We start from the raw sequence: 26109 nt of genomic DNA, 5'->3' as shown, positions 1-26109 counted from the left end.
GGAGGGAACCGCGTCCTGCAGGAGGAGCAATCAAGGCCGGCTTTCGGAGGAGGCGGCCTCTAGGACTGGAAGAGGAGGTGGGATGTGTTTCAACCGGCAATGGGCCCCGAGAGGCCAGGGACTTGTTCTTTCAGTAACTCCAAGGCTTGGCAAAACGCCTGTCACGGGCGGCGCTCGACAATGACCAGCTAACAGCATGAACGACATGCCCGGGAACGTCCCTGAGGGTCCCCGGCCCGGGTTTTATCCGCGCGCGCATGCGCGCCCGGGCCACGCCCGCTCAGCCTCCGCCCCTCCCGCCGTCGCGCAGGCGCGAAGCGGATGACGTCATACGCGCCAGACTCGGCCCCGGGAGTTGTCGCGCGGTGACTGCGTCGCCATGGAGCCAAGGGCGGGTGAGGCGCGCGGCGCGGCGCGGCGCCCGGGCGGCTGGGAGTGGGGAGGGACGGCCGGGACTGGTGAGGGTCAAGGCGGGGCCACGAGGGCTGGCAGAGGATGGCGCAGAATCACCAGAGGCGGGCGAGGGGGTCGGAGAGGGTCTGTGCTGGGTTCGGGTCCAACCAAATAAAGATAACGGGAAGACAAGGCGGGAGGGACACCTGCCTCTCACGTCGGGGAGCCTGTGGGCCCCATGAGGTCGGGGAAACTGAGGCTCAGGGGCAGGATCGGAAGCCGGTTTGACTTACACGCGGGGGTCGCTTAACTGCTGTGGTCTTAACAGATGGTTGTGGAAGCCCTGTCCGCGCGGGGCCCTCTCTGGGCACTGGCGAGGCTTCCTCCGGTAGAGCCCCTGGCCTGTAGGAAGTCACTCGCTAGTGGGGGAAGGGGTGGATGATTGCTCGCAGGATTGCCTGGCAGATACCCCATACTAGTAGTACACAAGGTGTGCCAGGGTCTGTTAAATGCCGGAACCCCAGCTGTGAACAGGTCCACTCCCACCCATACTACGTGTGCAGCATACACACAATACATAGACGGAGGGTGATCATATGCCGTCATGGTTAGAGTGACCTTTTGGGATGCCTGTCCTGTGCCAGGACTGAGCTGGGACTGGAGACTTAAGGGTGAATGAGACCCACGCTGACCCAGCAGGGCCCACAGCCTGCTGGGGAAGCAAACAGACAATTACAGAATAGGGTTCAGGCATTTCACACATTACTATGTGTCACCTTTTATTATTTTAATTATTTCTCATGTTTTTGTAACTTTCCAAAGGAAAGGCCCTGCCCTTTTCTTTTGCAATGACCCCTCCCGTTACCAGTTAGCCCATTGCTTTATTAGGGGGAATCACTGTTATGGGATTAATTGACTCCAGAGCAGGGGCCACAGTGTTACATTTCTTGTGTCCCACAGGGTACCCTGCGCAGGGCTGGGGATATTCCAGGCCCTCTGGGCTGTTAGTGAAAGTGAGGCATGCGGTAACCTTGTAGTAATTGTTCCAGTTTGGGAAAAAAAAACCCAAATGGTATGGGTACTCCTTAGATTTCTAAAGGAGGGTCATCTGCCTGAGACAGCGCTCAAAGAGTGTTTCCTGGGGGAGGTCGAATCTAAGCTAGACCTGAGGGAGAGCAGAGGAGGTACAGGCCTGAAAGGGAGACGGAGGTAGGCAGGTATGTTGGGGCCAGGGAAGAACAGTCCTTGAGCCACTTTTTGGATTCAGAGTGAGGAATGACAGGAGATGAGGCCAACATGGTCATCTAATTATTAAGCCCAACTAATAAAGGGGATTGCAGTCAGTTATCCAAAATAATAGCTGTCTTAGAGATCACTTAGTTTAAAGGCAAGCTTACCTGACTTACGGCAAGAATAAGCGAATCATAGTTATGTCAAGACTGAACAGACTGAGAGGACAGTTTCTCTACATCAGCAGAACCTGAGTCCCCAAGCAGGGACTCTAGGAGGGCTTGGTTACAAGGCTTGAGTTGTATTTGGCTCCCCTACTGCTTCAAGGTTAGTATAACTGGATTAAATATTAGAGCTATGTTTAATTTACTGTGAACTTTAATAATTGTTCGTGAGTATGTGGTGACACATGCCTGTAATCCCAGCTACTCAGGAGGCTGAGGCAGGAGAATCGCTTGAACCCAGGAGGCAGAGGTGGAGGTTGTGGTAAGCCGAAATCACACCGTTGCACTCCAGCCTGGGCAACGAGAGCGAAACTCCATCTCAAAAAAAAAAAAAAAAAACTTACTACATTTTTCAATGTAGAGACCAAAAAACCTCTCAATCTGGTCTGGCATAGTCATGAACTCCTATGTGGGGAGCTGAGCGTGTAACTGGAGCAGGCTTTCAGCATGGGCTGTGGAATTCCTTTGTTTGTTATTAAGTGGGACTCTTCTGTTGCAGTAGGTGCCTCCAAACAGGACATTCGTGAGCAAATTTGGGACCACATGGAATCACAAAATTTAGCTGACTTTCCCCGACCTGTTCATCACAGGATTCCCAACTTTAAGGTACTGACACATTTCTGGAGTCTGGAAAAGGAAAACAAGATATTCCGAAATGACTAACACTCGTAATAAAATTCTCCTACTGCATCATGGTGGATTAGAATGTGGTGAGCAGTGAGCAGTGGTGTGAAATCAAAACCATTTGGCCAGGGCGTCCTTAGCGTTTGGAGACATTGTTTACCCTTCACCTGGGGCCTCTTGCCTCTCTGTGCAGGGCGGCTTGGTTGTCTCTAGGTGAAGTGGTGCTACTTGCTATTTTCTGTATGATACAAAGTAGAATATTTATCCTGGCCAGAAGCATGTTATTGTTGTGATGGCTTTTCACAAAATTGACCCTGCTAAGAGCGTTAGGGAGTGAAGGGTACTGAACTGGAAGTCCAGGCTCTAGCGCCTTCGGAAAGAAATGAATGCCTTGCCAGCCTAATGATGCTGGGCCTCAGTTTCCCAGCTAATCAAAATGTAAGACAATCAAACATGGCTGTTCCTAACAGGGTTGACAGAAAACAAAAGGTTAGTTGAAAGAGGCAGTGCAACAGTTCATAATCTTTGGCATGCCTGTTTTCCAAGAGAAAAAGAAAGCGCTTGTCAAAAATGCTCTCTCTGGCCTGAAGGACTTAGCTGTTTGCTTGCTTCACCCCATTTTGTCGGGACTGTCTCTCCCCAAGCCTGGCTTCTTCACAACAAGCTCCACCTTCTCTGGTCCTCAGCTGAGGTGGTTCCAAGACTGTCCTGTCCCTTTGAAAAACTGCTCTTTTGATGATTTTCTGTTGTTACTGTGTTTTGTTTTAATACTTCTGACCCCAGAGAGAGAAAGGTATCTTGGCAGAGGAAAAGATGAAGGATGTAGAGAATCATGTAGAAACTTTAAAAATGAATGAAACAGGAGAGAGGTGGGGCTTCCAGGTCATGCTGTTGCTTGATTTTGGTGGTGGTTAGACAGCAGTCTTCATTTTGTGAAAAATCATCACATTTTGCACTCGTGATTTGTATTCTTCTTGGGGTGCGTGTTTTATTTCAAAATTAAAACTCAAGTGGGATTAGGCTCCTTTTCTCAAATCCCTTTCCTTACTTACACTACTTCCTTAGATGTTTCTTTGGGTGACTGTTAGTGCCTGTCTGGGTGAGATTCTGGGCCAAGCTGCTTGGGCTGCAGTTGGCCTGAGAGCGTGCTGTCCTTTCAGTAACGTGCGATTGCATTGGAAACAGGGCGCTTCTCATGCTGCTGAGCAACTCCCACGCTTGCAGGCGTTCAAAACGGCCAGGACCATTAAAGTAAATCCTGATGCCCCCCAGAAAAATGCTCGCTTCTTCGTCCTTGAAGTAAGTGCACGTCTGTCTATTTGCCTAACTAGGGGTCTTATCTGGCCTGCCAAAACATCAAAGACCTAGACGTTTTTGCCAGAACACAGGAAGTTAAAGTGGACCCTGATAAACCACTGGAAGGCGTTCGGCTGCTGGCGCTGCAGGTAATTCCGCTTCCCTGAGCTGAGCCGAGACCTGGCCGCCAAGGGGGACACCTTTTCCAGGTCGCTGGTCAGTGCACACGTCTGTCTTGTATTTAGAAAGTCGGTGCTTCTGATTCCCTCCAATAGAGAAAGTGCCCTTGGTGGTGATTTTTCCAAGAATAGTTCAGAAGCCCTTCAGCTGTTTAGCATTCAGTTAATCAGGAGTCCCAAATGTGTCTAAATTCAGAGATAAAGGATGTTCAAAACAATGGCTTCCGCACAAGAGAGAGAATGCAGGCAGAACCTGTGATGGTCCAGAATTGAGGAGCCGGCGCTGAAACGGTGACACCACTTTGCCATTTGAAATGAGCACGCTGACAAGCTGGCTGAACACAGAATCATTTGCCTCTGGATGACAGACGTCACTTGTCATGTTCTGAGACTATGAAGACCAGGGATAAGAACTGGAAAGGTTTCTTCTCAACACTGTTGAACTTTTTAAATTCAGGCATGCTCTTGTAATTTTAATTTTTTTTCTTCCTATCCAACCAAACACAGAAACTATGGCATGGAAACATTCTCAGTTTTGATGTGCTTCATCAGAGGAGGGAGATTGCAACATATTTAGTTCTTTTTCCCTTAGGTGTAGTGTTATAATTCTCTGAAACATGATCCATCACTGGTAAGAAGCCTGATGTGCCCTCAAAATGTATCCATTAGAGCACTATTTCCCAACTGAAAACATAGAGGCCCCTTTTCAAGGAAAAAAAGAAAACTCCCGCAGGGTTGGTTTAAATTAGTTTATTATAACCTAATTCAATATGATAAACATAAAACTTGATATAAATTTTAACGCAGATAGCTTTTATGCAACTATAAAACAAAATAAGCATATACGTTAAATACAAACAAAACTATAAAATCAGTAATATTCAAATCACCCCATTAATGTAATGTAATGGTTCGTGTGGTTTTGCTGAAGCAAATCACAGCTGATAACACGAGTATAGTACTGGCCATCTCACGGCAGCATCGTCATCATTCTGCCTTACGCGGCCACGCGTTGTGTGCTGACACCATTCTCCCACCCAAGTTGTCAAGTCAAATTCCTGAGAAGCCCTGGCGAGAGGAGCGCTTTCCACACTGCGTGGCAAAGAAGGGGGAACGGCAGAGTGTATTCTTGCTGGAGCTGAGAGAAGGGGCCTGCCCTGGGTCCAGGCTCGTGTGGGACATCGTTTTGTCTGCTGATGGCGGTTCAGTCCCAAGAGAGACTTCTATGTAGGCTATTCCGGAAGCATAGCTTCCTGTCAGCCTTATTTTCTCAGTTAATGAATCATTTGAATAAGCGAGAAGTAGGAATAGCAGCAGTAGCAAGGAAGGACAGTAGTCAGCAGTCGCTGCATTCGAGGCACGGTTCTGTCTAAATGTTTTCCCTGTGTTATGTGGTTTAGCTCTCCAGTAGTCCTGTGGGAGCCATCTCTTCTCCTCTGTGACACTTGAAACCAGATGCAGAGAGGCTCCACCTCAGGTTACCACACGTCAGTCTCGGTACAGCCAGGATTCTGACCCAGCCACCTGACTCCAGAGCCAGTCCTTGCAGGTGTGAAGTTCAGGGTGTTCTCAGCTGTCAGCCCCTCGGAGCAAAAATCAGAAACCTTGACCGTGTGGAGGTCAGCCTTAGCCAAGACGGCCTGGAAGAGGGATGCAGCCCTGAGCAAATCCCTGTTGCTTCATGCCATCGTTTATTCAGGCTAGAGAAACAACTGCATAAATAACTGAGCTATCTCCCAGGCTGCGTGCTGGGCATAGGATGTAGTGGTGAAAGACACCAACACACATGTGGTCCCTGAGTTCTGGTGCTTACAGGGTCCTCAGTGGTTTTTGGAAACTTTAAGGGACTTAAGGATCAGCTGGGATGCAGGTAAAAATCCAGGTTCCTGAGCCCCAGCTGTGTGTGGGCAGGCAATGGGGACATGCACAGCCTCAGGCCACACCTAGAGGCACAGCGGCCAGTGTCTGACTGCACAGTCCGCAGTGCGGGGGACATGCACAGCTTCCCAGGCTCAACCCCAGACCTGTGAGTCTCTAGAGTGGCATCAGACTCTGTTTCATCAATACTCTGGGGGTGCTCCAAGCACACAGGTTTCAGAACCACTGGCTTAGGTGCCACTTGCCAGCTCTAGCCACATGGTGGTGTCACTCAAGGAGGTTTGAAGACTGTCTGTTGGCCATGCCAGGTTCCAATTGGTCTCTGGAGTGAGGTCTAGACCTCGGTAATTCTTAAAGCTTGCTGGTGATTCTGATGCACACGAAAGGCTGAGATCCACTGAGCCAGAGGATGAGCAGCTTCTAGAAAAGAGAGAGCGATCCCCATAATGTGGTGCATAGGACTCCAACACTGCCAATGAAGGGAGCCACACTCCACCACTCACAGAAAAGCAGCACGCGGCAGTTAGAGTGCTGTGTTGAAGTCCTTTGCTCTCGTGGTTGACAAGCCTTTGTTGAAATAGGCCAAACAGATGTTATGGGTCTTTTATTGGTCTTGCGATGTCATCTCCTGCTCAAAAACTAAAATATACTATTATTTACATGAAAGATTTCACACATCTTGTGATTGCCTTGTGGCTTACCCTTGCATAATCTATGAGACATCTCAGCCAGCAGTTTTCAAACTTCCATGTGTATCAGAGTCACTGGAAGGCTCATCAGAGCTCCCCCAGAGGGGCTGATTCATTTCGAACAGGTGCCAGAAGCACTGATGCGCTGGCCCAGGGCCCTCACGTTGAGAAGCCCTGTTGTAGAGGTTCTCACAATAGGCATTTGAGAACTAAGTAGAAGTAAAGGGCTATTGGCACGTGTCGGTGTATTGATTATCATGATTACTGGTCTCTTTGACTGTGATTTGCTGAACAGCCAAACTGCATAGAAATGTTTGAGTAAGGTAGCTATGCCTTGCCAGTTTCTAATGACAACATTATTGTAACTCTGTTGCACTTGGTGCTGAGCACAGAGAGGGCACAGGAAAGTTGAGGTTGGGATTTTGTCAGAACCAGCCTTAGTTTGGATTTCTGTTGTCAATTTTTACCTGTAACGATTTTGAATGGCAAGTGAAGTCAAATTAGCAAGTTTAGTAAACACTGTGGCTCTTCAGGGTAAGGAGGTGCCGAGTGGTGATTCTAAGAAAAATCGACCCCACATATTATTTAATTAGGTTTTCAAATAAGTAATTTCCTTGCCACACACCAAAAAAGAATGCAGATAATAGTAATTTGCCTCTCCTACTGAAATGGTAAAAGCACATATAAGAAAGTCCTATGGAATAATTTAGTTTTGTAATTTATTGATTGTCTTTTCTTTAAAAGAGCAATAAAACATTGTTGGTTCCAACACCACGACTGAGAACGGGGTTGTTTAATAAGATCACACCACCCCCTGGGGCAACTAAAGACATCTTGAGAAAATGTGCCACCTCTCAGGTAAGCGCCAGAAGCACCATCCCCACCTAGGAAAGAACTGTACCCTGTGAAGGCTTCTCACACGTTAGCATAAGATAGCATCACGCAGTTGGAATTCATTTTTAACAGGGCCAAAAGAACAGAGATATTAAAGTATTCAAGAATTCTGTCATTAACGGAGCCAAGTAGGAAGACTGAGTAAACAGATTCTATTTCTGTAACTCAATTTCTATTTTGCACCAAATTGGCAAATTATAAATTCCTTATTGTAAGAAAAGGGAAGACGAGTGATCTGGTTTTCGGCGCTGCCCAGTGTTAACCTGCGATGTTTAGTATTGTGGAGCTTTTTCTTATCCCCAGCCTGTTCGTCAGATGCCGCCGGAGCGACTGGGGAGATGGGATAGAATTTCCAAAACGTGCTCCACTGGAAATTGCCTCACCAGTTCTAAATGAGTAATTGCTGACAATTATAAATTTAAGATTTTCTTGAATGCCTCGCAATTTAGTAAAACCAAGTGTACAAGTATGACTTTAGGGTGCATTATAATACAATTGGTCATGTATTTTACAGTTAAGGAAGTCGAATTTGGTGACTTTTTTAAGAATCCTAAAGTAAACTCCAAGTCATTTAATTTCTAATCTACTGAGAATAAAAAATAAGGCAATTCAAGATACCCTTTTTTATGGGATTCGCCACTTAAGCCTAATGTATGAAACTGGAATGTTTTATTGTTTACTTATTAGCACCCTGCTTATTCCAAAAATAGAATTTGATATGATTTATAAAAATACATATGATAAAGTAAAAAAAATATATATATAGAGAGAGAGAAAGGAGCAAAGGAAAAATAAAGGTAGAAAAATGAGACAAAACCATGGTGATGGTCAGCATTCACAAATGCAAGCCATCTGTTCCTCTGCAGTTGGTCAGTGCCTGCCCCCTATGGCTCCTGTGAGATGATGAGAACACAGGGTTGCCTGCAGTGGAGGGTTTCCTGGACTAAGCCCCTGTGTGACTGTTGGGAAACCCCAAGCCACCTGTATGCACTGATGCTTACGGAACTTGTCATAGCTCTGCACTGACAGACAGAGCCCACTGCCACATTGAATGAGCAGTTACTGCTGGATACAGGACTGAAAATGGCTTTTTCCTGAGATTTACATAAACCATGTTATGAGAATCATGAATGTATTCAACTTCCCTATTCTTTACATGCAGGCCTACATTAATATAAAGTGATACACTTTTGGGACATTTTGGGTGAAGGGATAATTTTTTAGAAATGAGTATATTGTACATAAAAATAGTGCCCTTCAGGATTTTATATTGAATAAATATGTCATACAGTGTTTACTGACCATGTCTTATGTGCTAAATGCATATGTTTTGTTATTTAATTCCAACACTGGTCTGACAAGGCAGAGGGTGGTGTCACTGTCTTACAGGGGAAGAAACTGAGGCTCAGAGAGCTCCAGCCTGCTGGGGTCCTGTGGCTCAGAGGCTCTGAACCCAGTTCCCTGGGACTCTGCCCCTGTGTTCTCACCACTGTGCTTTTCTGCCTTATGGGGAGAAACGATTTGTTAAATGTTATGAAATTGGCAGCCTATGAATTTGTGCTGTGAGTTCCCCTTGGCCACCTTTCTGGGAAAGAGACGGGAACTGCCCTAAAGCGGTTTCTGGAATGCGGCTTCTCCTGAAACGCCGCCTCGGAGGTGCTGTGTGTGCCTGCATCGGTTTTGTCCGAGAGGTTGATTCAAACCCTGAGCGCACTTTGATCATGAATTACAAAATGAGGAAGCAGCTGGCGTTGGAGTTTTCCAATCCATGTCTCTGTGTGCAGGGTGTGAGGAACTACAGTGTCCCCATTGGCTTGGATTCCAGGGTCCTTGTGGATTTAGTTGTGGTGGGATCCGTCGCCGTTTCTGAAAAAGGTAAGACTAGCAAATGGGAACTCTTGAGTGTGACAGCTCTGCCTGAAGGCGGCTGCGTGCCAGGCTGTCAGTGCCAGGCTGTTTGTCTTTCAGAAGTCGCCGGTGATTTCTGCTTTCTGGATGCGCTTACCTGGTCTCCGAAGCCACTGCATTTTTCAGTGGTGAATTGGCTCAGCGCCCCCACTCCTGGCCCCAGCCCAACACATGTACAGCATTTTCACTTTTCTTAGCAGGGAAAACAAAGTGAGATAACTCTCCCTTCAGGTGGTGAAATGTTTTCTCTCTGTTCTTAAGTGAGCTGGAGCTGAATTTCTTTTCAGTATGTCAGTAAATACTTGGTTTTGGAGGGACTCCAGCAAGTGGAAAAACAGTACCTTCCAAGCTTTGTTTTTATTATGAAGCAGCAGACTCCTGAACAACGTGGTGTGTCGCTGAGACTTCTTCTGAGGCCTGGTGCTTTGCCGTGCTGCATGCGAGGCAGGCTGCTCTCGGTCCCCAAGGCCAGGGGGCCCTTGCCAAGAGGGCAGGGTCACCGCACCACTCCTGGCTATCTCCAGCTTCAGGACACCCTCTTTTCCCAGCCACCACTGGAGCTGATGTGGGGACATTATTCTTTGCTTTCATTGCATTGCCAGTTTCCGGTGCTTTGTCTGTGTCTTCAAGGCTGGGGACTCAGGAACACACTGTTCTGGTGTACCTGCTGCACGTGCTGTGTGCCAGGCAGGCACTGGGTGGTCTCTACCTTAGTACATGGTGTGTGAGTGGGGCAGACACGAGAGCTGGACCAGGACAGGACTTGACATGATCAGTGCTTGACACAAGTCAGGACTGACGGGAGTGGGAGGGGGAGTCTGAGGAGGGACCTGCCGGCCTGGAGGGGGCATCTCCTCAGTAGTGGCCTCAGGGCTGGCTCCTGCATGCTGGCCGCTGTCCAGGCAGAGAGGGCTGAAGGGTCCTCAGGCAGCAGGCTCTTTACTAGGTTGCGGCCCCTTCTCAGAAGCCTTGAGGCCAGATGATGGGACTTGGGCTCTAGGTGGTGGGAAATCAGCAAAGGTCCCGGACCTCTTGAAAAAGATCATCAGGTTCAGGGATGTATAAGAAGAAAGCAATGCTTTGTAAGTTTCATTGTTCACCGGACCCCCTGTGTAAAGTAGTGAAGTAGTCATGTGTCTGCTTAGAAAATTGAACAGCACAGAAAGCTCTACCATACGTCTTCCCTGTTCCTTCCCCAGCTGCCCCATTAGGAGTTCCTAGTGTAGATGTAGTACATAGTAGCATGCGTGTGAGACACAGATCTCTTTTTTTTTTAAGTTCCTGGGTGCATGTGCAGGATGTGCAGGTTTGTTACATAGGTAAATGTGTTCCGTGGTGCGTTGCTGCACCCACCAAGCCATCACCTAAGTATTAAACCCAGCATGCATTAGCTATTTTCCCTGATATTCTCCCTCCCTCTACCCCTGCCCTGACAGGCCCCAGTGTGGGTTGTTCCCCTCCCTGTGTCCATGTGTTCTCATTGTTCAGCTCCCACTTATGAGTGAGAACATGTGGCGCTTGGTTTTCTGTTCCTGTGTTAGTTTGCTGAGGATAATGGCTTCCAGCTTCATCCATGTCCCTGCAAAGGACATGATCTCGTTCCTTTTAATGGCTGCATAGTATTCCATAGTGTATATGTACCACATTTTCTTTATCCAGCCTATCGTTGATGGGCATTGGGGTTGATTCCATGTCCTTGTTATTGTGAATAGTGCTGCAGTGAACATACATGTGCGTGTGTCATTATAGAAGAATGATTTATATTCCTTTGGGTATATACCCAGTAATGGGATTGCTGGGTCAAATGGTATTTCTGGTTCTAGGTCCTTTAAAAATCAGCACACTGTCTTCCATAATGGTTGAATTAATTTACGTTCCCACCAACAGTGTGAAAGCTTCCTATCTCTCCACAGCCTTGCTAGCATCTGTCGTTTCTTGACTTTTTAATAATCGCCATTCTGACTGGTGTGAGATGGTATCTCATTGTGGTTTTGATGTGCATTTCTCTAGTGATCAGCGATGTTGAGCTTTTTCTCATGTTTGTGGGCCGTATAAATGTCTTCTTTTGAGAACTGTCTGTGCAGGCCCTTTGCCCACTTTTTAATGGGGTTGTTTGGGTTTTTTTCTTGTAAATTTGTTTCAGTTTCTTATAGACTCTGGATATTAGACTCAGACAGATAGGTTGCAGAATTTTCTCCCATTCTGTAGGTTCTCTGTTCACTCTGATGACAGTTTGTTTTGCTGAAACACAGACATCTTATAGCAATGGTCCCCAACTTCTTGGCACCAGGGACCGGTTTCATGGAAGACAATTTTTCCATGGTCCACAGAGGGGATGGTTTCAGCATAATTTAAGCACATTACATTTATTGTGTACTTTAGTTCTGTTATTCCTACATCGTAATAAATAATGAAGTAATTACACAACTCATAATGTAGAATTAGTGGGAGCCCTAAGCTTGTTTTCCTTCAACTAGACGGTCCCATCTCAGGGTGATGAGAGACAGTGACAGATCAGCAGGCATTAGATTCTCATCAGGAGCATGCCACCTAGATCCCTGGCACGCACAGTTCATACGCGGGTTTGCACGCCTATGAGACTCTAATGCCGCGGCTGATCGGACAGGAGGCGGAGCTCAGACAGTAATGAGAATGACGGGGAGCGGCTGTAAATACAGATGAAGCTTTTCTCACTCACTGCCCACCTCGTGCTGTGTGGCCTGGTTCCTCACAGGCCACGGACTGGTACTGGTCTGTGGCCCGGGAGTTGGGAACCCCTGTCTTATAGTTTATAGGTATAGATTCATAGACATCCCTTTTCCACATTCACAGAAGGGACAGTGGCACACACAGAGCTCCGTGCCTCGCTGGAGAATGTGTCTTAGAGCCCCTCCTGTCAGCACAGCAGGCCGGCCTCCTCGGCCGGTGTTGAGGAGCTGCACAGTGTTCTCTCGTGACTGCCCCTCAATAACTGAAGCCCACCCCGGCCGACGGATGTATACGTTATGAGTTATTTCCAGATTTGGCTTTGGTCTTTTCCCTCACAGATCATGCTAGAGTGAAGTATGTTCTGGGGGATAGTTTAGGTGCGTGTTTGAGGCTCTCCATGGGCCAGGGCCTCGGAGGGGAGTTGCTGAACTGAAGGATGGATTTTGTCAGCCTCGATGTTGCCACCAGAAGGGCCGCTCACTTTCGGCCCCAACAGTGGTGCCCGGCCTCTGTCTCTGCTTCCGTGTTCCTAGCTGGAATGAGTCAGCTTTGACTTTTTGCAGTCTGCTAGTGAGCAGTGAATAGTATCTCCTTTGCCTTTGATTTGTACCTAATTAGGAGTCAGCCAAGAATTTTGTATGTTTGCTGCTTATCTGCCTGTCATTTTCTGTGAACTGTTCATATCCTTTGCTATTTTTTCTGTTGAATTTTCTTTCTCTTGTTTCTTTGCATGCACAGTTGGAGGTTTTGAATTGTCAAAGTAGCACGATCAGATGTGAGTCTCAGGCACAGCGGCAGTATTGCAGGTGTTCTGCGGGTGATGCTGGTGGTGGCACACGCAGGCCTCCGTTTCTGAAGTGCCTCACGCTTCTCACAAGAGGAATTGTAGCTTCTCCGTGAGGGTCAGAAGGCATTTGATGTTTCCTGTCTTCCTGCATTTTTGTCTCTGAAGAGCTGATTTGGCTAGAGAGGCTGTTAAACCTCGATTTCATCTTAGCTGCTCTTTTAGGCTCAGATAATCCTCTTGTGGTGCCACTCATTACAAATTTGCAAAACGCGTTAGTACTGCTTAAACCGTCCCTCGGGACCTGGTGTCCAGTGGTGACTATTCAGTGTTTTTAAAGAAACAAGGCCGTGCCGTCACGGGCTCCTGACTTCACAGCGGCGATTCTCCCCCGAGGTAAGTTGATTAAACCTATTTTGCTTTCAGTAGGAATTTGTTTTTAGTCTTTTTGAGAACTGCCCTTTTTGTTCTTTTTAAGTATGAGTCTTGCTAACATAAAGCTGACATAAATGTGAGCTGTTTCCCTTTGTGACACGGTTAAACGGTCCAGTGTTCACATCATTGTATTTTCACCACCTGACGTTTGCTGTGTTGTTATTCCTGTTTAATGCCCAGAAGTCCATCTTCATGGTGGGCTGCTTGTGGGCATTTGGTGGGCATTTCTGTGAAAATTCCTATAGATTAGCTCGGGATATTGGGTTCAAGTTTCTCCTTCCACTGGACCTGATGGAAAATCCACTTCTCAGCGATGCCCTGGACCACACAGCGATACTGATTCTCGGTTGTCTCTCAGGCTGGAGAATCGGGAAGGGAGAAGGCTACGCTGATCTGGAATATGCCATGATGGTATCCATGGGTGCCGTCAGCAAGGAGACGCCGGTGGTCACCATCGTCCACGACTGCCAGGTGCTCCTTATGAATGGGCTGAGCAGAGCCACTGCCACTCTCTTCTGAGGGAGCAGGGGGTGGGGAAAGAGACTTGTCTGCTTCTGAACCATGCTGTGTCATGAGTGGTGTGGATCAGCCAGGGCTGGACTTGCTAGTGGTGCAGTGGCTAAGCCTTAGCCCCAAAGTGGATGTGGGGGTGCTTCTCTAGCCAGCCTCACATTCCCACTGGGTGGGGCAGTGTGCACAACTGCAGTGGCATTCCCACCAGCCCCTTTATCCTGCAGTGGCGTTCCCACCAGCCCCTTTATCCCGCCTCCGTTCCCCCAGGTCGTGGACATCCCTGAAGAGCTCCTTGAGGAGCACGACATCACCGTTGACTACATCCTCACTCCAACCAGAGTCATCGCCACAGGCTGCGAGCGCCCACAGCCAATGGGAATCACCTGGTCCAAGGTGGGTCACGGCCGTGGCCAGCTCTGGCCTGTAGCTTAGCGGCCCCTCCTCTTTTAAGTGTTTTCTGTCTGGCATGGGAGCTGTTGGCAATCCCAGCGTGGCTATACATTAGAATTACTCAAGGAGCTTTTGAACAATTTGGCTCCTGAATGACAATCTCCAGGCCCAGGCCCAAGAATCTGCTTACAGATCTCTGGCATTCTGAAAAGCAGCTGGGTTTAAAATCCGCCTCTGTGGATGGCAGAAATGGCCACATGGGCTAGGAGGGCGAATGCCTTGAAGCTTTACTTGCCCACTGTTTTTCATTTTTAAGAGTTGTTTTCTGCCATCCCAGGTGCAGCAAACTCTGCCTGGCATTATCTCATTGGTCTTCCCTTTTTAAATCCAGATTTTTTTTTTAACTGAAGATCTGGATCTTCAAGCAGATCTAGCCTGAGTAGAAGGCAGTACCAAGCCTTTGTACATTTTATACATGTGTGGTTTTTATTTCCAGATTAGGTAATGGCACACGTTGCAAATCAGTCTGCAGTAGGAGTTTGGCCCTGCAAGGCAGCCTGTAGGCTATGATGCTGTCTCTGCTGGCAAACAGCCAGAATTACTGAGAAGACATTTGTGCTTCGTGTCGACAAAACTATTGGTCAAATAAGCGTATGTGTCCACGTCTCCCATTCTTTAAACCCAAGTCATTCAGTGTTTGAAAGTATCCTTCCTTTGGGCATAGAAAATCAACAACATCCACCTCTAAGGATGAACACAAAATACCTGCTACTTTCGCCACAGCCCAGCAGGGACTTTCCCTGCAGGCGTCCTAGGCAGGCACTGTTGGGGCCTCTCAGGTGTGCACTCCTCGGTTGGTTGCTGATGAAGGCAGAGGGAACAGCCTGTGTGACCCAGAGTGGATGGGCGGCCCTCCAAGCGCACCAGGAGCACTGGGGAGAAGGCGGTCACTGCTCTTCCAGGAAATGAAAATATCCCTTGGTGTCTTTCTTCAGAGTCTTTCACCTGGGAACTCTGGTCCACAGCTTCCTTGTAAGTGGAAGCCAATGCACTAGACAGAGCGTGAGGCTGGTGGCTCCTCAGAGCCAAGAACAGGGATGATGGAAAAGTTGCACAAGGACATTAGCCACAGTGAGGCTGCTGGCAGTCCCTGCAGGCCAGCACGTTAGAGAAGGGGCCCATTGCAGCCATATTAGGGGGAGCCTGGACAGCCTCTCCCGGAAGAGAGCTAGGAACAGCCTGGTTACTTTCTGAAGATTTTAACAAGAAAAGTAGAAAAGTAGCAACAAATGAAGTCATCGGACATGTTAGGTGAATATATCCTCTTACAGAAAAGCAAACCAAGGTTCCTGAAACAGGGCCAGCACTGTGGGGGAGGGAGGGCATTGGGGGCGTCACTGTTTGTCGAGACCCTCTTCCAGGAAAATGGTCACTGTTTATGAGGCCTCAGCAAGAATCTCAAACTTTTAAAAACCCGTCTCTCATTTTGGGTCCTGTGTTCTCAGTTTCACCACCTGGTAATCCCTTTGCATGGTCAGAGGAAATCAGTCACTTTCTCTAGCCCCCAGCGTTTCTGTTTTAGTCTCACTAACCATGCAGCTCAAGTGAGTTTTTATCAACATTTGTTGGGAGAAAAAAAAAAATCCCTAAATTCCAGGAAAGATTTTGGATGTGGAAGGGGGGACTGTTCAGTGCTAGGTTATGATATCATTTCAAATGGACTTCTTGGCAAATATTTGGTATACCCCTCCATGATATTATAGTGGTAATGCTTTATCACTATAGGTTTGTGGGTCTTAGAATCCAAGAATTTACCTCTTGGCCATCTCACTGGGATATCTGCGATGCACTGTCGATCGCTTGCGGAAGGATGTGAAGGAAGCACAAACTGCCTTGCCTTTACTCATTTTCAAAACACAAAGATAGTTCAGCATCTGATTCCCTGGCCTTTGTTCCACCTTTCCAATAGTTGACGTCCTGCCCTGTCTTACAGAGCAGTCTAATACACGCTCCGTTTGAGCGCAGTTACTGTAAACAGCGCATCTCCTTGATTCACCGTCAACATCCGCGTGGACTCTTCTCAGCCTGTATCTCATGATTTTGAAGAAAGGAGACCAAGTGGCCAGTGAGCGTATTGCTCAGTTTAGCAGTCCAGAGTTTCCCACTTCGTAGCTCTGTCTGTAACCTCCAGCACACCCTCCGAGCCCCTCGTTTGTCTTTGAAATAGGAGGGTGCGTGGCAGTGCACGTAGAATGCCCAGGACGATGCTTGCGAGCATGGCCACAGTCTTCATCATTGTCACAAATGGGAGGTTGGTTGTTAAAGTTGAGAAATCTTCCTGGACGTCATGCATGTTTCTTCTTTCTCTGTGCTGCTGGTAGAATCCTTAGGATGGTCCTTCTGGGCAGCTCACTGAGCCAAGATGGGGTCCTTCACGTGTCTCCCTGTGGCCACGGGTTGTCACGTGGTGCCCTGATATGCCCTTTACTACCTCTCAGTGGAGGACAAGGAGAGAAAGGCACTGACCCGGCTCTCCAGCCCTTTGGCTGCTCCATACCGCCTGTGACCGTGCAGGTGCTTTGCAGAGACCCCCCACGAGGAGCCATTGTTCCTCCTCCATCTCCTCTTCAACAAAGGAAGCCTGGTAGGGTTGGGAAAGGGGCTGAAAGTGCATTCCGGCGCTCTGCACCCTCATCAGAAGCTTTCTGGCAGGAAGAGAGAGGCACAGAGACGTTCCCCAGAAAGCTCTGCTTTTACTCCTCCTTTCTAGAAGGCACATTGTCTGCTCTGTCCTCGTGGGCTCTTCTGTCTCTGGGGGCGATTGCCTCACCCACAGACCCGTGAAACTCAGGGTGACTTGGCCACATCCAAGCCACAAGATGCATAGCCACTGCTGCCCCATCTCCCAGTCACCGCACCCTGAGAACCCAGGACTCCCTGAAACCCCAGCTACACCAAGGATCTCTGCCAGGCTGGAGATGGTACCAGAGACCTGGGCCTGAAGCTGGAATGTGGTCCTGAACCTCTGGGCAGTTCATCCAGCTCCGGTGATCTTCTGATCTTGGAGACAGTCATGCGATGTCCCTCCCTGTGACAGCCATGTGTCAGGTGATCTGCAGTGGGCTGAGAGCCATTTGGCTGCCTCAGCTCTGTGCAGTAGCAAACCGAAAATGGCTGAATTCCCGGACCCGCTAGTGTCGAGCAGCCCCGGCCACTGACCAGTGCCTGCCCTTGTGGGGCAGAGTCCCAGCCAGCTTCCAGGGCTGAGTGGTGTCCTGTGAGTCACTGGCAACAGAAGAACGGAACTTCCTGTTGAGACCCATGGTCACCTGCTGGACCCAAGTGAGCACCTGGACAGCAGCAGCGGGTGGAGCCTCTCTGGGGAGACCCGGGTCTGCCACCACCCTGGAAGCCCCGTTCTGCCCAAGCCGCACCTGGGCAGTGGAGACGCGCCACACCATTGTAGTGTTTCCCTAGAGCTGGCCTGAGCTGGGGAGCCAGAAAGATACATGTTAGAATACCTTGGAGACGGAGAGGAATGGTAGAGCATGGCTACAGACTCCAGAACCTCAACTGTGCCGAAGGCAAGGCCAGCCTGACTCTAGGAGACTGAGGGCTTAGGAGAAGCCACTCGGGCACCCACAAGCCTGTGGTCCCCGTCACCAGACCCACAAGCCAGAGGACCTTTTGGCCTTTGCCAGGTGGAAGGACTGTCAGTCACACACATCTTCTCACCCGTCCTGTGCTCTTCATTGGAACTCCCATCAGCATATGGCTCCTGATTACCACGGGGGTGGCGAGGATACCATAGACCAAGGTCTGTGCGTCTGACTTTCCCGGGTCAACTCATTTGCTCCTTAATGAAGGAAACTGGATTCTTCCAGAGCCACTCTCGTGCTTATACTCCAGGAAACAATTCTGTAGCTTTCAAAGCATGGCCCGTTCTTCCCCACACAGCCTGCTGGGGAGAGTGGTCTTCAGATGGCCACAGTATGCTGCATGATCTATAGACACTTCAAGAAAAAGGATTTGAGGACAGTCTCCTCTGTGACAGCAGTCCTGGGACAGCAAAGCCCAATTTCAGATCCCACATAAGACAAAATTGTTCTCTGCAAATAATGCAGCTAACTGTGAACCAACCCCTACCCACAACTGGGCCAGTACATTTAGAGGGCTGAGAGAGGCTTTCATTGAAAAAGAATTACTATATTTGACCTAATAATTTACCTTCTAGGAATCAGTTCTAGAGAAATATGTAGAAATTCAGGTAAGGATTTATTGAATTTCTATAGAAGACTTGCAGTGCCTTAAAATGGGGATGGGGGGAGTCCATTTAAGTGCATACAGCTTTTTAAAGAATATTTAGTGGCATGAGAAAATGCATGTGGTATAAAGTAGAAAAGGCACAATATGATATTATACATGCTTGATAATGAATTTCATATTCTGCTCATGTTAAAAGGCAGAGAGAAAAGACGGGGAGGAAATACAACAGAATATTAACAGTATTTATCTCTGGGAGATAGGATTTCAAATGTTTCTACTTTTTTCCCAAATTTCCCACAACAAGCATGTCCTAATTTTATAATCAACAATATTTAGGAAAAAAACAGTAAATTTGTTCAACATTTTCCAAGGTAGACATTGTGNTTTTTTTTTTTTTTTTTTTTTTTTTTTGAGACGGAGTCTTGCTGTGTCGCCCAGGCTGGAGTGCAGTGGCCGGATCTCAGCTCATTGCAAGCTCCGCCTCCCGGGTTTTTACGCCATTCTCCTGCCTCAGCCTCCCGAGTAGCTGGGACTACAGGCGCCCGCCACCTCGCCCGGCTAGTTTTTTGTATTTTTTAGTAGAGACGGGGTTTCACCGTGTCAGCCAGGATGGTCTCGAACTCCTGACCTCGTGATCCGCCCGTCTCGGCCTCCCAAAGTGCTGGGATTACAGGCTTGAGCCACCGCGCCCGGCCAGATGCGCCAGTCCTTAAAACTCACGCACACACGTGGGTAGGGTGACACTGGAACAGCCAACACAGAAAGCTCAAGTATGTCTGTGTGAGGGGAACCATGCGGCTGCTCTTCTCCCAGGGCCCAAACTCCAAGTGCAAAAGTGAGACAGGAGCTGCTGGTCCCATGCAGGACTCTGTGCAGAGCAGGCGGAGGGAGGCACGTCACTCCCACGGGCCTTGCAATGACGGCCAGGCAGGAGCCATGGCGTGCAGATGGAAGCTGGCATCTCGCAGCATCAGTTTTAAGGTGATCATGTATACCAGAAAACAGAAATGTTTTTTTACTAAATAGTTCTTAGTGACTTCCATACCCCTCCCAAGTTGAGCCATCCCTTCCCGATGTTGGGGTACAGTCGAACGCAGTGCTGCCTGTGGTCAGGCCCCTGTTGGGAGATCCAGGCCTCGCCCCTGCTGTCCGCCAGCACTCCCAGTAGAAGCGTGATTGTAAAGCGGTGGCCCTATTGAGTCTTTTTCTACCAACTGACATAGTTGATCAAACAACTATGAACAAAAGGGTTTTCCGTGAGCCATGTTGAAGAGATTCTGCCCTTAGAGAGCCAGCAGAGGCTTCGAGGCCTACCTGGCGTTTGTGTTTACGGAAGGCAGCACATTCCGTTGGCCTTCCCTGTGCTCTCCTCTGAGCATACCTTCCATATGGTTATTTCACTGTGGCCATTTGGAAGTATCTTAAGGCATTTTCATCAGTGAACAATCACATTTAGTCTCGGGCAAGAGAACTCACTATTTATGGAGGTTGAACTTAGTATTAGAAATACTTCGGATGTCTGCTCATCTTGGCCAGCATGGCTCACGCCTATAATCCCAGCACTTTGGGAGACCGTGGCAGGAGGATCACGTGAGCCCAGGAGTTCAAGACCAGCCTGAGAAACATAGCAAGACCCCATCTCTACTGAAAATAGAGGACTTAGCTGGGTGTGGTGGTGAGTGCCTACATGGAGTGCCAGCTGCTTGGGAGGCTAAGGCAGAAGGATTGCTTGGAGTTGGGTATTCAAGGCTGCAGTGAGCTATGAGTTGTGCCACTGTACTCCAGCCTGGGTGACATGGTGAGACCCTGTCTCTCAAAAAGAAAAAAGAAAAGGGGGGAGATTCAAAAATCATCCAGTTTCCTTATCTCCAGGTCAGGTAATGCAGGAGTCAGAAAGAAAAGCAGTTTATCCAAAATGGTAAAAGCAGCATGTAGCTGCCTTAGGATTAGAGCCCAAGTCTCTGCTTTTTGAGCAATTTCTGACTCTCAATCAGATATCTTAAAAGTCAGATTTCAGATTCATATTTGACTTCGCATGTCTAGGCGACAGGTTTTTAAACTTTATTTTAATATGATAATATAATAATATTTAATATAAATACAAGTTCTATTTTTTTGAGAATAGAATTAGTTATAAAAAGGCAAAAATGTTTTCTCATGTTTGATTAACAAGCAAAATGTTTCACTTCACATGCCACATTGGCAGAATGTAACAGCTGTTCCTCGTTGCCAGCCGGGAAACAGTAGCACTGCCATGCGCTTGTTCCGACCATGGTGTCCAGCCACCCTGCTGCACAGGAGGCCTTCTTATCAGCTGTGGCAGGGATGTGGCAGGGATCGGCCCAGTCCTCCAGCAGCTGGCAGAGTGGCAGAGCCGCCCCGCAGCCAGGAAGATGTTTCCATTAGAGCTTGAGGAGGAGGGAGCTGATGCGAAGCCTTGTCATCCTTTACCCAAAAACACTGCTCGTGAAAAGAGCGATTTTACTTCAGTGGAACACACTTGCGTATTTCCATTCTAACGGCCCCCCTGCGGATGCCAGTGTGTCGGTGCCCTGGCCGTCCAGTCAGCTCATAATGTGTGGTTAAGATGTTTTCATTATTCTTCAGCCGATTGTATGTTTGCTGGCTCAGAATGGAGGAGCTCCCTGTGATGTGCATGGAAGGATATATTTGTCTTTCCCACCGCGTGTTTCAAAACAGATTTCTGCTGTAAAACCCCAAGTGTGAAGCCTCGCCCGAGAATGCTTGCTTCTGCCATAGGGAACCTTGAGGTGCTACTGGACACAGATGGGAGGGGAAGTAACTCGGGGGGCAGGAAACTGGGCTGGCGCAGCTCCCGATAGACCCCATCAGAAGAGCAGTGTTTACCCGGAGGGTGCAGCCGGCCCCCACACCCCTACCCCTTACTGCACTCCTTACCTCACCCCCACCCCCAGCCCACTTGATGCTCTCACCTCAAGGCTTCTGGTGCTGTCCTCAGAGCCAAGTAACTTTCAGTTCTTCCAGATAAATGCATAGCCACACTTTTTCTCTCATTGTAATTGCAGTTTTAAATTTTATCATCTGTTCTCAGTACTAAATCTGGTCATTTAAAAGATCCTTCAAAATCAAATGATGACCAGTTTATATCTATTTTTAAATACTTCAGAAGAACACAAAAGCCTGAACTTTCTGAGAAGGTGGAGTAGAGGTGTGGAAAGAGGTTGGGTTGGTTGGACTTCGGTCGTTTTTGAGATTCCCTGGGCCCCAGAGCTTGCATGATACTGCTCTATGAGTTACGTCTCCTCGCAGTCAGTCAGTTGAGAAGGATGGCCGAGGGCCCAGTGGAAGAGAAATGCCTTGTAATTAGAAGAGAGCACATCGCGGATATGTTCATGGCATAGACGTGAGTTGTTTTCCTTTGTGTCTGAACAATGGGAAATGTTGAAGCAAGTCTTTGCAGAGTCTTTCTGTGACAGCCAAGAGTCTGTTTGCCATTCAAGACCAAAATGAGGCCTTGTGCCTGCCACCTGCCAAGGCTTCTGATGTGGCAGTGCCAGGGAGCAGAGTGGCATCCCACCACAGAGGACTCTGACCAAAGCGAAGGTTTCGCCGGGAGGGGACGTTACTTTCCACCCAGCACTGGGAGACAGAGCCAGGTACGAGATGAGAGAGGACTGAGAGCCTCTAGGTTTGCAGGAACGCACTTGGCTGTTCTTAGGTGTTTGTGTATCTTTAACTATTACTCTAATTTATTGATGCTTAACTTGGGGCCTGTGCACCTCTTGTAGCTTGGAGGCCCATGAATAGCCTTTATTGACCCTGGGAAATTGTACAGAAAATTGTGGGTGAGTCATTCCTGGGAGGGAACCCCAGCTCCTCACAAAGGTTCCTCTCTCACCCTGCCAAGGATAAGAACCATTGCTCGAAATTACATATTATTCTGAATGTAATGAGAGCATTGATACTAGTTGAACTGTTTCATCTTGTAGAACAATTTATAGTTGTCTAGCTCATGTGCTGCCTCATACTGTGACATACTCACTTCTGTTAGAGGCCTGCAGGTGACCGCGGCTTGCCTCTTGGTGACCATGCTCATGTGAAAGCTTGGTGCCCAGAAGAAAAATAAAAAAACATCTCTAAAGAATGAGAATTGTCAAAAAGGACTACACAGTGTCTGTTTCTTTTCTGCACAGGGCACGGTGGTCCAGGTGTCACCTGACTTGTCCTGACCCACAGGCAGCCCCCAGTGCAAACTGCCCCACAGGACGGAGCCAACAGGCCTTCACTGTTTAGGCTGCCTCAAGCCAGTTCAAGTCTGTTCCAAGGGGCCCGCTGCAGTAGCTGATTGATTAGAAAAATCTGGATAAAGCCAAAGATGTCCTTTGTCTACAAATCCCATACAATTGAGACTTAAGCTTTTGCGTAGTATTACTGATTTCATAGTTTGGTGACCCGTCACTAGGAAGTGTTTTCAAAGCTGTGTTTCAGACTTGCCTTGTTTTCTGCATTTTTGGCTCTGCATTGAAGGGGATGATCCCTGACAGATGTTCCCTCAGTGGAGAGGAGACCCCTGTGATCCTATTAAAGTCCTCGTGCCACCCAAAGGCAGATACAGAGGCAGCTCCCTGTTATTCTCGGTGGGGGGGAAGTCATTAGGGGAGCTGCCTTTGGTAACCCTGTAATCCCAACAGTAGCAACCTTAGGTGCCTCTTCTGGGTAGGAGGCCTGAGCAGAGAGCCCTAGCTTTACTTTCCTGCTTCGGGGCCTGGAGGAAAATGGAGGCGCAACCTTGCAACCTCCACAGCGTGTGGGCAGACGCTCCAGAGAGCCCCCATGAGCGCTGATTTCCCTTAAGCCAGGGGCAAAAGGCAGAGCTACAGACTGGTGACATCGTCTGTGTGAGACAGTGGGTGGGACAGTGGGGGTCCCGTCCCTAGGGCTGAGTTAGACCACTCGGCATCCAGCCCACGTGTGTAGCACAGCCGGTAGTCAGAGGTGTGGACGCGTGTGTGGCAGGCGCCCTGTGAGTCTGTCCCTGAGAACAGTAGTCAGAGGTGTGGACGCGTGTGTGGCAGGCGCCCTGTGAGTCTGTCCCTGAGAACAGCTGCAACTGCTTTGCTTTTCAGATCAGCCGGGAGATGATGGAGAAAATCCCAGTATTGAGGAGCCTCCGCGCCCGAGAGCAGCAGGCTGGGAAGGACGTCACCCTCCAGGGTGAGCACCAGCACCTTCCGGAACCAGGCCGCCAGCAGGCAGTGCCCCTGAGTGCTGGCAGAAGGCCCCCGGACACACCCGGGCCGGAAGCCAATTCCATGGAGGCAGCCCGTGGCTCCCCACCAGGGGAGGGTGCCCTGCTTGCAGCCGACGTTTATGTTGGGAACCTCCCCCGGGACGCCCGTGTGAGTGACCTGAAGAGAGCCCTGCGTGAACTTGGCTCCGTGCCCCTGCGGCTCACCTGGCAGGGCCCACGGCGCAGAGCCTTCCTCCATTACCCAGACTCAGCCGCAGCCCAGCAGGCCGTCTCCTGCTTGCAGGGCCTGCGACTGGGCACCGACACCCTGAGGGTGGCGCTGGCCAGGCAGCAGAGGGACAAGTGACCTTGTGGAGAGCCACAGAGCTCACTGCAGACTCACCATCCCCATCCCCTGCTGCTCCGGTTCCCATGGCACTCGAGAGGCCTGCGTGGCAAGACGTGGCAGAGCCACTGCGTGAGCTGCTCGGGTCTCAGTTCTTTCCAGAAGTCACCACTCAGTGAACGCCCAGGGCCTCCTGTGAGTGGGGAAGCGAGCCCACAGTCCATCTCACAGCACACACAGACTTCAGCCTCCCGTTCGTGCAGGCTCAGGCCTTGAGCCAGTTTGTGTTTCTCTGGAGGGACAGAGCAGAGGGGCCGGGGACTGAGTGAGTGGCGAAGCAGGGGTGGGTGATGTGAAGATGATCTCGGGTTTGCCAGGGGTGGGCTGAACGGGAGAAGATGGACAAAGGATCCGGCTCTCAAGAGGCCCTGGCCGGGACTGCATGCCGGGTACAGAGAGCGCCCTTGGACTTTAGGGTCCTGAGCTGGCAGCATGGCAGAGAGAGCTCCATCCATGTCACAGGAGCCCAGGGAGCTCAGCCCCTGGGTAAAAAGTGCTCACTGCAGCTCAGATCAGTCCTCAGGTCACACTTTGGGGAGCCAGCATCCCTTCTTCCCCTCCCCAGCCCACTCCTCCCTCTGCGGACACACACTCCGGGCCCTCAGCCAGCTGGCTGCACAGGGAGCAACTTGGTGGTGTGGGAGAGACCAGCTTTGGGAGAACGGGTTTCATCCCAGCCTACGTCACATTTGCCCAGTGCCTTACGTTTTCTGGTTTTTTCCCTCCAGTTCTGTTTCTAAAAACCAGCTGGAGTTTGGCTGAACTGTCCTTTCTCAACAGAAGCGCTTTTGCAATTGATCCCGGGCAACAAGTCAAAATAAGCTTTTAAGTGGAGATTTTATTTTTTTCAAATGTATATGCTTTGGAAATTTTGATTTTTTAGCCAGAGGGTTTTACCAAGTGTTATTTTAAGCACATTATTATGCCTCAAGAGGGCAGCCCTTACACGCACTTTAAAGAAAATGTTTTCAGGACACTCAGTCTTCTCTTTGAAAGGGCATTTTCTCACTGGTTTTCCCGTGAAAATCCCGTGGAGACTTTGGAAAGAAAACGCGGCCTTAGATTTGCTCATTAAAGACTGATTTCCTTCCTAAGTCGCCATGAATAAAATGGGGGAGTAGAAACGACTGGAAGCACCACACCTGGCCCTGGGCCCTGGGCCCACTGTGTCCTTGGCCTCCCCCCCACCCGCACGGCTGGTCACATTTGTCACTGGGCATTCAGCTCAGTGTCAGAGGCCGACTCAGCCCCCAGTTCAGAGTAGTCACCTGGTTACACTGAAGTCCTCACCTTCTTTTCTCTCTTTTTTTAAAGAACACTTCTCTTTTTGAAAGATTCTCGTTTGTTTTTTTGTTTACCTTTTTTCTGTGGATTTGCTGCCGTTAGAATAGCAACTCGAGGAGAAGAGCAAGTGAGTCATCCCTGCCTTGTCCACTCCCTGTCCGGCCAGCAGTGGGCACAGCCCTGCAGACAGGAGCAAGGACTTCTGGGAATAGACCCACTGGAGCCGGGAGAGGGAGAAGCTGGATTCTGACCCCACCACTGAAACTCCTGTGTCCAGCCATGCCTGATGACCACCCCACCCTCAGACGGCGGGATTAAACCAGTCAGTACAGGCTCACTCAGGGAAGCCAGACTGCTGGGGTTCCCTGACACTTTAGCCAGAATAATCCAGGTGTATGGATACACAGATAATCTGAAGGAGTTTCTCATTTTTATATTTGTGGAACATCGTGTGAGAAAAACCAAAGAGCAAGTGCGTGAAATAAAATCCCCCACATGTATCAGCCTGCACACCTTTGACTGCCCTGTCCTTTGTAGGGAGACCTGTGGGGACAGTTCCCAAGGACTGTGGTGACAGGTGGTAGTGAGGCAGGTACTCAGCTACCCAACTTCTTGTTCCCACGGTTGCTGCGTGCTCATCAGCATCGGGATTGTGTCACTCACATGTGATGAGGGGAGAATGAATGGAAGACAGTCACTTGACAAGTGCTGAGACCATCCCTTTTGTTTTTATATCTATTATTATTTTTTGAGACAGGGTCTCACTCTGTCACCCAGGCTGGAGTGCAGTGGCAT

General features: G+C 49.1%; 1 protein-coding gene across 8 annotated transcripts; it reads left to right on the top strand.

Annotated features, from left to right (window-relative positions):
- The first annotated feature begins 336 nt into the window (after positions 1–336).
- On the top strand, positions 337–25824 carry MTHFSD (methenyltetrahydrofolate synthetase domain containing). Of its 8 annotated transcripts, XM_025371138.1 has the most exons (9): positions 364–395; positions 2350–2453; positions 3657–3770; positions 7258–7371; positions 9192–9282; positions 11793–11795; positions 13602–13714; positions 14024–14149; positions 23521–25822. In XM_025371138.1, the coding sequence occupies exons 1-9, from the start codon at positions 380–382 to the stop codon at positions 23989–23991; spliced, it is 1152 nt and encodes a 383-aa protein (XP_025226923.1). In that variant the 5' UTR covers positions 364–379; the 3' UTR covers positions 23992–25822. The 8 variants fall into 8 exon arrangements, with proteins under 8 accessions (XP_025226924.1, XP_025226925.1, XP_025226921.1 ...); XM_025371139.1 differs by lacking the exons at positions 3657–3770; positions 11793–11795 and adding an exon at positions 3803–3916 and having other exon boundaries at positions 337–395; positions 23521–25824; XM_025371140.1 differs by lacking the exon at positions 11793–11795 and having other exon boundaries at positions 337–395.
- Positions 25825–26109: the final 285 nt, after the last annotated feature.

The sequence above is a fragment of the Theropithecus gelada genome, chromosome 20, assembly GCF_003255815.1.
Source record: "Theropithecus gelada isolate Dixy chromosome 20, Tgel_1.0, whole genome shotgun sequence".
In the NCBI taxonomy this organism is placed as follows: domain Eukaryota; kingdom Metazoa; phylum Chordata; class Mammalia; order Primates; family Cercopithecidae; genus Theropithecus; species Theropithecus gelada.
Note: the sequence above shows the minus strand (reverse complement) of the source record. Positions and strands in the feature narration are given on the sequence as shown.

Excerpts from the sequence above, each read along its gene's own strand:
- MTHFSD (XM_025371136.1), top strand. Across the intron at positions 7,372-9,191 it reads GAAAATGTGCCACCTCTCAG|GGTGTGAGGAACTACAGTGT; the intron begins GTAAGCGCCAGA and ends CTCTGTGTGCAG. Across the intron at positions 14,150-23,520 it reads TGGGAATCACCTGGTCCAAG|ATCAGCCGGGAGATGATGGA; the intron begins GTGGGTCACGGC and ends TTTGCTTTTCAG.